General features: G+C 46.4%; 1 protein-coding gene across 1 annotated transcript in view; it reads right to left on the bottom strand.

Annotated features, from left to right (window-relative positions):
• Positions 1-12,028, bottom strand: part of LOC147124349 (kinesin-like protein KIF27) — a 216,472-nt gene that overhangs the window by 36,477 nt on the left and 167,967 nt on the right. The window contains exons 15-16 of the mRNA XM_085985335.1: positions 5,602-5,808; positions 4,374-4,572 (exon numbers count right to left, since the gene is read on the bottom strand). Of these exons, the coding sequence (XP_085841461.1) occupies positions 4,374-4,572; positions 5,602-5,808 (406 nt within the window). The remainder of the gene's footprint in view (positions 1-4,373; positions 4,573-5,601; positions 5,809-12,028) is intronic.

Below are 12,028 nucleotides of genomic sequence, written 5' to 3'. Positions count from 1 at the left end.
CATTGTTCTTTAAGAACCTCCGGAACTCTTCAGACACTAACTGTGGTCCATTGTCAGAGCAAATCTGTTCAGGCAGCCCATTCCTGGCGAATATGGTTCGTAAGACTGTGATAGTTTTTTCTGTGGTGGTTGAGGACATTTTTATTACCTCTGGCCACTTTGAATGTGCATCCACCGCAATTAAAAACATCGAGTCCATAAAGGGACCAGCAAAATCAATGTGCACCCTTTGCCATGGAGATGAGGGCCACTCCCATGGATGTAGAGGGGCTTGTGGTGGGGCGTTTTGGACCTTCTGGCATCCTGTACAGCTCTTGGTCATCTCTTCGATTTCTCTATCGATTCCCGGCCACCACACAAACGCTCTGGCTAAGTTCTTCATTTTTACCCCTCCCAGATGACCCTCATGAAGCTCATTGAGCACTCTATCCTTCAATTTGGGTGGAATTACTACTCTGGATCCACACATCAAGGTTCCTCTGCACACTGACAGCTGTTCTCTTCTTGGCGAGAATGCTGGCAGCAGTGGTTCGCCATGTGCTGGCCATCCCTTCACCATTAAATCATAGACCCAGGAGAGTGTCGGATCATTTCGTGTTTCCTTTTCTATGTTTGCATTCGTCACAGGGAGACATTCGACTATAGTCGAGTGGAATAACTCCACTGGATCCACTGCCAGTTCTTCTTCCACCGTCGGCAACGGTAGGCGCGACAATCCATCAGCATTCCCATGCTGTTTAGTTCCTTTGTACTCGATGTCATATTGGTGTGCCCCTAGGAAAAGGGACCACCTCTGTAGCCGTTGTGCCGTCATTATTGGTACGCCCTTCTGAGGGTTGAAAATGGAGACGAGAGGTTGATGATCAGTTAGTAGAGTAAATTTCTGACCGTGCAGGTAGTGATTGAACTTCTTCACCCCCCACACCAGGCTGAGGGCCTCTCTGTCAATCTGGGCGTAGTTACGCTCGGCTGAAGTTAACGAGCGTGACGCAAACGCTATCGGCCTCTCAGAACCATCAACGAATTTATGTGACAGTACCGCCCCAATGCTGTAGGGAGGCGCATCACACGCCAGTCTTATCGGTAGTGATGGGTTGTAGTGAGCCAATACTTCTCTTGAAGTGATTAGGTCCTTACTCTTCTGAAAGGCCCGCTTACATTCATTGCTCCATTTCCATGCTACTCCCGTTCGTAGTAGGGCGTTCAGTGGATGCAGAATTGTGGACAAATTCGGCAAAAATTTATGGTAGTAATTCACCAATCCGAGGAATGACCTCAGTTGTGACACATTTTCAGGCGCTGGAGCCTTAACTACCGCTTCAATTTTGTCAGGGGACTTATGCAACCCCTCTTCATCAATCACGTGGCCACAATACGATATCTGTTTCTTAAAAAACTCGCACTTGGGGCGATTGGCTCGTAGCCCATGTTCACATAGTCTAGTGAGCACCTGCTCTAGGTTGGCAAGGTGTTCACTGTCATCTTCACCTGTCACTAGGATGTCGTCCAAGTAACACTGAGTCCTCGGAATCCCTTGCAGGACTTGTTCCATCGCTCTTTGCCATATCGCCGGAGCTGATGCTACTCCGAATACCAGTCGATTATACCAGTCGATTATACCGGTAAAGACCTTTGTGAGTGTTTATCGTGAGATACTTCCTAGAGGATTCTTCAACCTCCATCTGCAAATATGCTTGCGCTAGGTCAATTTTTGTAAAACGCTTCCCTCCGGATAGTGAGGCGAAGATATCTTCTATCCTTGGAAGAGGATATTGTACTGTGTGAAGGACTGGGTTCACTGTCACCTTGAAGTCCCCACAAATGTGAACCTTCCTTGGCGCCTCAGACTTATTGTTTAACGTTTTCTTCATGACAGGAACGATGGGTGTCGCCCACTCGCTCCAGTCTACCTTAGATAACACGCCTGCATTCTCCAGATTCTCCAGCTCTGCCTCGACGGCTGGGCGAATTGCATATGGTACCGGTCTTGCTTTGAAAAACTTGGGAATTGCATTCTCCTCTATTTTTATCGAGGCGGTTACGTCTTTTAGAGTGCCCAGTTCTTGTTGAAATACCTCTTTGGCGTCAGCTAAGATTGTTGACAATCGTCCAGGAGTGACGTCGTCATCCTTTTTACCAGCCACCGTCAGTGCCTGAATGGAGTGCCAGTCTAAACTTATCTTTCTGATCCATTCACGTCCCAATAACGGTGGTCCACCATCTTGCAGAATGTAGAGATGCAATTTCCGTATTTTCTTGCTGTTGTATTCGACAGGCACCCTTATTTTTCCTCTGGGATATACTTTTTGCCCCGTATACGTCCTCAAGACAATGGATGTCTCTCTCAAGGGTATGTGTGAGAATAGCCGCTCGTAGTCTCGTCGATTCTTGACGGTTAGAGCTGATCCTGTATCCAATTCCATTTTGACTTGAGACCCTGCTATCGTGAGGGTGGCCCAAATGGTTCGGTGATCCTCTTTTGCAATTGCGTTGTGAAGTTTGAGACAGCTTAGTCTCTTGTTCCCGGATTCACTATCGCTCATCTGGTCTTCGGAACTACTGTCCGTCATCTTTTGTACTTTCCTGTACGGTTCCTTAGTAGCCTTTTTATTGCTGTTGGTCTTCTTCTCAGACCTGCAAACTCGTGCAATGTGTCCCATCTTTCCGCATTGCCTGCATATTTTGTCCTTGGACCAGCAGTCCTTCTGGTCATGGTTTGTTCTGCCGCAGCGATAACATTTTGCAAATCCCCGTGTCATTTCGTGGGTGCCGTATTCCTGTGGCTTTTGTTGTATTTCCGCAGCTCCCCTTGCTGCTGCTTCTTACGATACTGCCACGCTGAAAGCCTTATCTAGCGTCAGCTCTTTCTCTGAGAGTAACCTCTTCTGGGTTCCTTCACTCAGGAGTCCACAGACAAATTTGTCCCGTAAGGTATCTGCCAGTCCTGCTCCGAACTGGCAGTGCTTTGATAGCTTGCGTAGTTCCGTAAGGTAATCAGCATTGCTCTCATTTTTATGCTGATTTCTCCTGTGGAATTTAAATCTTTCTGCTATCAGCAGCGGTGTAGGATTTAGGTGTTCCTGTAGGATAGCAACAATTTCGTTAAAACTCTTCGCCTTCGGTTTGGCTGGAGTAATCAGGTCCCGCAATAGGCCGTACGTTCTTGCGCCCATTAAATTTAGCAATACCGATGCCTTTTTCCCCTCGGCTATTTAGTTTGCCTCGCAATATACCTCGACTCTTTCCACATACGTGGTCCAGTCTTCTATTGCATTATCGAAGGCAGTGATATCGCCAGTCTTTGGCATCTTGAAAATCTAAGATGGCGTCTACCGCGCTTTTCCTTCGTCCCCGATAGATCAAAATGGTGCCTCCCGCGCTTTTCCTTCTTCCCCGCCGAGTTAAGATGGCGCCTCCCGCGCTTTCCCGCCGCTGCCGCTGCTGTCAACGCCGCTCTCCGCGGTATTTTTATTTTTAACCGTTCCCGTCGTGGAGCGGACCCTCTGGGACACTTCCCTCCCTCTTCTTAGGTCCGAACGCTGCCCAGCTGCGAAGCACCGGCCGCGCCCTGTGTGCTCCACCCTCTCTCTCTCTCTCTTTGCTTCCCGACTCGCTGCCCGGCCCCGTTGCAGAGCCACCCGATCGAGCTCTAGCCCGCCGTAGCCCAGGAAGGATCAGTGCACTACCTGCCACCAGCCCGATTAGCTGGGAAACCACAGACTGGGGAACCAAGCCTGGCTCTTGACAGTCTCCCCTGCAAGTTTTCAATCCGATGATTTGGAGGGCGGTTGCCCACGGTCGACGCCCATTTCTCGAGTTTCTTTGGATTATTATTTTTTTCTTTTCTGGCTTCGACCTTCAAAAACGTCGTCTGAGGTGCTGCCGAGTTGCAGGTACGTTCGTTTCTTACTCGTCGCCAGTATTAAATCCGTGTGTTAATGGGAGACACGGAATGCAGGAGTTGGTTTAACAAGTCTTTACTGAATGGAGACAATCTGGAAACTGAAACCACAGAAGCCTGCCAGGGCCTTTTATACAGGGATGGTCACTGCCGGTACTGCAGTCTGAGACCAGTTATTCCCTTAAAGGGACATACACAACAAGAAGCAAAACAGAGTTAAGGAGAGAAGCAGGAGAAAAGAAAAACAGAGATAAAAGCATCCACACGACACAGCAGAGACAGGTAAGAGAGAAACCATATTGTCTGACTAACTGTGTGCAACGCCACAGGAAATCAACTATAACTAATGAAACATATACCAGTGTGCCTGGAAATGTGTGAACTGCCAGCATAATTACACACTGCCTGCTTACATCTCTGTACATATGGTGCGAGTACAATGACAGCATTTGAACAGCATACACCTAATTACCTTTAAAGTACTGTAATACCAGCTGCATCTTCTGTTCATGCTCCTTCTGTTGCATTGTCAGTCGTCTGTCTATCTCCAGTGATAAACGCTCTACTGCAGATTCTAATTCATGGACCACATTCTCATGTTCAGTTACCTTCACAGACATTTCTGCACATTGCACCTGCAAGTTGCGTTCAGTCTCACGCAGGCTAATCACCTACCAAAATTAAAATAAAACAAACATTAGTTGGACCTGGTCCATGCTAAAGGCTTAGCTGACACTGACAAAGTGATTCATATCCTGTTTTGGGATCGATACCATCAAAGAACTGCCACAATCTACCTAATGTCTCAGAACTTCAAATTCTTTTAATGAGCATTTCCTGTTTTGTCAGAGGAATAATATAATGAACTGTATATTTGTTATAATTATTTTCTAACTTCTTTTTGTGCCCAAAGCATTTTATTGGTCTTTTTTTCTCGCACTGTAAACAATGAAAAAGCGGAAAGAAAGACTTACATTATAGTGTCATATCACATCTTTCAGAAATCTCGAAGACACTGCACATTAAATAAATTACTTTGAAATGCAGTGATTATTGTTATATAGACAAATACAGCAGTTAATTTGCACTCAGCAGAAGGTCAAACAGCAACAAGATGAATGACCAATTTTTTCTTTGTTGGTGTTGGCTGAGAGGGATTTTGGCTTTGTTTACCTGGAGAACTCCCTGCTCCTCATTGAATATTGCCATGTAATCTTGAGCGTCCACTTGAACCAGGGGGAATAACAGATTGGACCTCAATTTAACATCCCATCTGTAATATGGCACTTCTGACAATGTAGCATTCCCTCCGTAATGCACTACAAAGTCATCTTAGAAGTCCTGCAGTGGGGCTTGCACACACAAGAGCATATGCATGCAAGGTATGATTTCTCCTCAGAGCTGGCATTTCAGTGTTGTGGGGTGTACTATACATGTGATATCACCACCACTGGTTTCAAAAGCTGCCAAAATTCAGAAAACATGTTTTTATTTTGATAAAAATGTCTCTAGCTAAATTAAATTGTCAAGGCTAGACAAAATACGTAATATTGGATTGCCTTTTCATGACATATTTTAATCTACATTTTTATAATAGAACACAATATATCACCAATTAAATGCTATTTATGATCTAATGAATCACATTATATACATACTAGTTTTTGGGAGTGATGGATTGCTGGAAAGGAGGATTTTACCTTATTAAAATATCTGCAGAGAAGGACTCTTGTCTCAGCAGCTGATAAAGCACCCAGTCTAAACATTACATTTGCCTCATTTTGGGCAAGGTTGCCATCTGAGGCCCTCAATGAATGCTGGCGACAATGAATGGTTTCATTTTTGTATTCTATAGCAGCATCCAGAGCTTCAATACCTTCATCTAATTGGAAAAGTATTCGCTCCTCCTGAAAAATAAAACAGATGGGATTACATCATGAATGTTTACAAGCCTCACTCCTGCTGGGTTATCTTGGTTATCAAAACCTGAAAGGATGGTGGAAGGATTCAATAGTAACTTTCAAAAGGGAATTAATACATACTTGAAAAGAAAATTGCAGGGTTATGGGGAATGAGCAGGGGAGCAGGACTAATTGGATAGCTCTTTCAAAGAGCCGACACAGGCACAATGGGCCAAGTGGCCTACTTCTGTGCTGTAAGAGTCTATGGGGGAGAAATTGGGTGGAGCCGCAAACAGGGCGCCAAGCTAGCCTGGGCGCCAGATTTTGCGCTGCGATCGGAGCAGCAGCGATCCCCGGAAATTCAGCTTGAGCACCCCAAGAGGGACACGGGGCGAGGCTCGAGGCGCTCCGCGTCCCTCTTAGGACGCTGAAACTGAATATCGCAGCGCAACGTGCCGCACGGTGCGCTGCGGTACTGCAGGCCTTCCTCCCATTCTTAAGGGGGAGGGGCCTGCACCAGCATGATGAGCGATCGCGAGTGCCAGCAAAAGAGCCCGGCACCGAGGAGAATTGCCGGGCTCTCGGAAAACAGCCAGCAATGCCGCGGGGGGAGAACAGGAGGCCGGGGACGGAGGTGCTGGCAGGTGGCCGCCGAAAAAAACGGCCGCCCCGCACCTCCACCTTAATTTGCACCACTGCCGCCACAGGTAGGCCCCGTGAACCGGGCACGATTAGTGAGCGGCACTACAGAGGCGGTCGCTGCCAAATATCGCGATCGGGGCGGTAGTGAGGCGCTGCGCACACCGATGACGTCATCGGTGGAGGCGCAGCGCAACAGGCTAATGCCGCCATTAGCGCCCCAGCTAAATATCGCGGGAGGCGTGGCCAGTGGCGCTAAAGCCACTGAGTGCCCTCTTTAGGCGCTAACTGGTGGCGCAGCCCACCAAATTTCTCCCCCTATGATTTGCTAACTTTTTTTACCACGCCCTTCATTCATCAATTTAATCCTCTATTCACTAAAATGTGATTTAACTTCAATTCATCTGTAAGTTTTACATTTTTGCCCTTGTAAGGTTCTTTACACTGAGTGTGGTGCACTGTCAGGCTACCTGAATTACACTACTGGCTGTGCCTTGTACGGAGTACGTCAACAAAAGAACTCTGTATACGTGTACAAGTGCAGGGCTCTACTCCATGGGTGGTTAATTTTAATGTTACATAAGAACATAAGAATATAAGAAATAAGAGCAGGAGTTGGCCATTCAGCCCCTCGAGCCTGCTCTGCCATTCAATAAGATCATGGCTGATCATCGACCACAACGCCACTTTCTCGCCCGATCTCCATATCCCTTGATTTCCCGAGAGTCCAAAATTCTATCTATCTCAGCCTTGAATATACTCAAAGACAAAGGGCAGAGAATTCCAAAGATTCACAATCCTCTGAGTGAAGAAATTCCTCATCTTAATTTTTAGTGGCCTACTCCTTATCGTGAGACCATGCCCCCTAGTTCTAGACACTCCAGCCAGGGGAAACAACCTCTCAGCATCTACCCCGTCAATCCCCTTCAGAATCTTGTATGTTTCAATGAGATCACCTCTCATTCTTCTAAACTCCAGAGAGTATAGGCCCATTCTACACAATCTCTCATCATAGGACAGCCCTCTCATCCCAGGAATCAATCTAGTGAACCTTCATTGCACCGCCTCCAAGGCAAGTATATCCTTGTTAGATCCGTGTGTTAATGGAGACACGGAATGCAGGAGTTGATTTAACAAGTGTTTACTGAACAAAGTCTGGAGGTGAACTAACTACACGAGACGCTATACAGGCTTATATACCCGAGTGGTCACTACTGGTACTACAGTACACAGGGGCTTCAAAAACATAGTTCCTCTTAAAGGTACATACACTACAATTCCTCCCTTTTTAGATAAATAGTACATAACATTTTAAGTAATCATTAAATAACATTTTTACAAGAACAATAATCTACACATTTGCTGAAGTTAATCAATTACAAATTCAGTCTCTCTGGAGGCTTCCTGACTCGGTCCGGATAACGCCTCGGTGGTGTAGTAGGTTTCGGTGGTGTAGTAGGTTCTTTTGGCAAGGTCGATTCGGCTTCAATGCCAGTGTCGGGTTCATCTGGTTCCAGTATCACCGGATCGGAGGTAGATACTATGGGTATCTCTGCTTCATCACTAGGCGTATAGAGTTGTGGTGTAGGTTGTCCTTTTTCGGATGACTCTATGATCTGGTCAGCATGGCGCCTTATTATGCTTTCTCCAATGTCCACGGTATACATCAGCGGTCCTAGTCGTGTGCAAATAGTTCCAGGCTGCCATTTCTCGGTACGGTAGTCCCGGGCCAAAACTGGTTGACCTATCTGGAAGGTTCTAGTTGGCCTTTCATTCATGCTTTGAAATTGCCGGTTCTCTACGTCCCTTCTGACGTTTGGCTTGACCAAATCCAGCCGGCATCTTAGTCTTCTATTTAAAAACATCATGGCGGGGGTTTGGTTTGTAACCACATGTGTTGCATTCCTGTACGCAAACAAGAAGTTATCTACCTTATGTTGTAGATTTATGTCTTCATTACCCATGGCCTTTATGGCCTTCTTGAAGGTCTGGACAAACCTTTCAGCTAATCCATTGGTGGCGGGATGGTATGGGGCGGACGTGTAGTGCTTAACCCCATTGTTTTTTAAGAACTTCCTGAATTCTTCGGATACAAATTGCAGTCCATTATCAGAACAGATCTGTTCAGGCAGCCCATTCCTGGCGAATATGGTCCTTAATACTGTGATGGTTTTTTCCGTGGTGGTGGAGGACATCTTTATTACCTCCGGCCACTTGGAGTGTGCATCCACCGCGATTAAGAACATTGAGTCCATAAATGGACCAGCAAAATCGATATGTACCCTTTGCCATGGAGATGAGGGCCACTCCCATGGATGTAGAGGGGCTTGTGGTGGGGCGTTTTGGACCTTCTGGCATCCTAGACAGCTCTTGGTCATTTCTTCGATGTCTCCATCGATACCTGGCCACCACACAAACACTCTGGCTAAGTTCTTCATTTTCACTCCACCCAGATGCCCCTCGTGAAGCTCCTTTAGCACTTTATCCTTGAGTTTGGGTGGAATCACCACTCTGGATCCACACATCAAGGTTCCTCGGCACACTGACAGCTGTTCTCTTCTTTGCGAGAATGCTGGCAACAGTGGTTCGCCATGCGCTGGCCATCCTTTCACCGTTAAATCGTAGACTCGTGAGAGAGTCGGTTCATTTCTCGTTTCCTTTTCAATGGTAGAATTTGTCACCGGTAGACATTCCACTATGGTCGAGTGGAACATCTCCACTGGGTCCACTGTAGGCGCCTCTTCTACCGTTGGCAACGGTAGGCGCGATAACCCGTCAGCATTCCCATGCTGTTTTGTTCCTTTGTATTCTATGTCATATTGGTGTGCCCCTAGGAAAAGGGACCACCTCTGTAGCCTTTGCACTGTAATAATGGGTGTGATAATAATGATAACTTCCGGGAAGTTATGTGTCACTTCCTGTGAACTGTGAACTGTGTACATACATCACTTCCTGTCACACATCACTTCCTGTTGGACTGGTATAAATACTGAACTGCTCAGTATTGTAAAGGGGCTTCTACCAGAGGCATGGTGAAGACCTCTCTTGTATATAGTGTGATTATAAGTTGCTTAAAGCTTACTTTAAAGTTACTTGATGTGTGAGACTCCTTTTTCTTACATCAATGGGAACGCCCTTTTTAGGGTTGAATATGAAGACGAGGGGTTGATGGTCAGTCAACAAGGTAAATTTTTGTCCGTGTCGGTAATGGTTGAATTTCTTCACCCCCCACACCAGGCTGAGTGCCTCCCTGTTGATCTGGGCATAGTTACGCTCAGCTGAGTTCAATGAGCATGACGCAAAAGCTATCGGCCGCTCCGAGCCATCAGGGAATCTATGCGATAATACCGCTCCCATGCCGTAAAGGGATGCATCGCACGCCAGTCTGATTGGCAGTGATGGGTTGTAATGAGCCAACACTTCCCTGGACGTGATCAAGCCTTTGCATTTATGGAAGGCACGTTTACAGTCTTCGCTCCATTTCCAAACTACTCCCGTTTGTAGCAGTGCGTTAAGAGGGTGCAGAACCATTGACAAGTTCGGTAAAAATTTATGATAGTAATTTATTAATCCCAGGAACGACCTTAATTGTGAGACATTTTCAGGCGCGGGGGCTTTTACGACCGCTTCAATTTTTTCAGGTGACTTATGCAACCCTTCTTCGTTAATGACATGGCCACAATATGATATTTGTTTCTGGAAAAATTCGCACTTGGGGCGATTTGCTCGTAGGCCCCATTCTCTCAGCCTCGTGAGCACCTGCTCCAAGTTGGCAAGGTGCTCGTTGTCGTTTTCTCCTGTTACAAGGATGTCGTCTAGGTCGCATTGAGTCCCTGGAATCCCTTGCAGGACTTGCTCCATAGCTCTTTGCCAGATAGCCGGAGCTGATGCCACTCCGAAAACCAGTCGATTGTACTGGTACAGGCCTTTGTGTGTGTTTATCGTGAGATACTTTTTAGAGGCCTCCTCAACCTCCATCTGTAGATATGCCTGTGCTAAGTCAATTTTGGTGAAACATTTCCCTCCGGATAGTGAGGCGAAAATATCTTCTGTCCTCGGAAGAGGATACTGTACCGTGTGAAGAACCGGGTTTACAGTCACCTTGAAGTCCCCACAGATGCGAATTTTTCTCTGTTCTTCAGATTTATCATTATTCAACGTTTTCTTCATGACCGGGACGATGGGTGTTGCCCACTCGCTCCAATCTACCTTGGATAACACGCCTGCTTTTTCCAAATTCTCCAGCTCTGCCTCGACGGCTGGACGAATTGCGTATGGCACCGGCCTTGCCTTAAAAAACTTGGGAATTGCCGCATCTTCCACTTTTATTGAGGCGGTGGCGCCTTTCAGGGTTCCTAGTTCCTGTTGAAACACTTCTTTGGCGTTAGCCAAGATTTCTTTTAATCGTCCAGGTATGATGTCATCATCATTTTTTTTCTTACTGGTCACCATCAGTGCCTGAATGGAGTGTCAGTCTAAATGTATCTTTCTGATCCATTCACGTCCCAACAACGGTGGACCACCATCTTGCAGAACGTATAAATACAACTTCTGTATTTCCTTGCCGTTGTATACAACAGGCACCCTTATTTTCCCTCTGGGGTATACTTTCTGCCCCGTATATGTTTTCAAGATAATGGATGTGTCTTTCAAAGGTATATGCGGAAATAGCCGCTCGTAATCCCGTCGACTCATGACGGTCAGAGCTGATCCTGTATCTAGCTCCATTTTGACTGGGGACCCCGCTATCGTGAGGGTAACCCAAATGGTCTGGTAATCTTCTTTGGCAATTACATCATGTAATTTGAGACAGCTTAGTCTCTTGTTTCCGGAGTCGCTATCGCTCTTCTGGTCTTCGGAGCTACTGTCCGTCATCATTTGTACCTTTCTGTACTTTTCCTTATTGACCTTTTTACTGTCAGCGGATTTTTTTCCAGATCTGCATACACGTGCAATGTGTCCCATCTTACCGCATTGCCTGCATGATTTGTCCTTGAACCAGCAGTCCTTCTGGTCATGGGTGGATCTGCCGCAGCGATGACATCTCTCGAAACCCCGTGTCATTTCTTGGGTGCCGAAGTCCTGTGGCTTTTGCTGTATCTCTGCAGCTCCTCTTGCTGCTGCTTAGTATGATACAGCCACACTGAAAGCCTTGTCCAGTGTCAAATCTTTCTCAGAAAGTAGTCTTTTCTGTGTTCCTTCGCTTAGGAGACCGCAGACGAATTTGTCTCGTAGAGAATCTGCCAGTCCTGCCCCGAATTGGCAGTGCGTTGACAGTTTTCGTAATTCGGTGAGGTAATCAGCGTTACTTTCATTCTTGTGCTGATTCCTCCTGAAGAATTTGAATCGTTCCGCTATCAGCAGCGGTGTTGGGTTTAAGTGCTCCTGTAAGGTATCAACAATCTCCTTAAAATTCTTGTCCATCGGTTTGGCTGGAGTGATCAAGTTTCGTAACAGCCTGTATGTCCTTGCGCCCATCAGATTTAGAAGTACCGATGCCTTTTTTATCATTCGCTACTTCATTCGCCTTGCAATACACCTCCACTCTTTCCACATGTGGTCCAATCCTCTATGTCACTATCGAAAG

This window comes from Somniosus microcephalus, chromosome 1 (assembly GCF_052327205.1).
Source record: "Somniosus microcephalus isolate GS21.2 chromosome 1, FLI_Smic_1.0, whole genome shotgun sequence".
NCBI lineage: Eukaryota > Metazoa > Chordata > Chondrichthyes > Squaliformes > Somniosidae > Somniosus > Somniosus microcephalus.
This window is presented reverse-complemented; position numbering and strand designations above follow the sequence as displayed.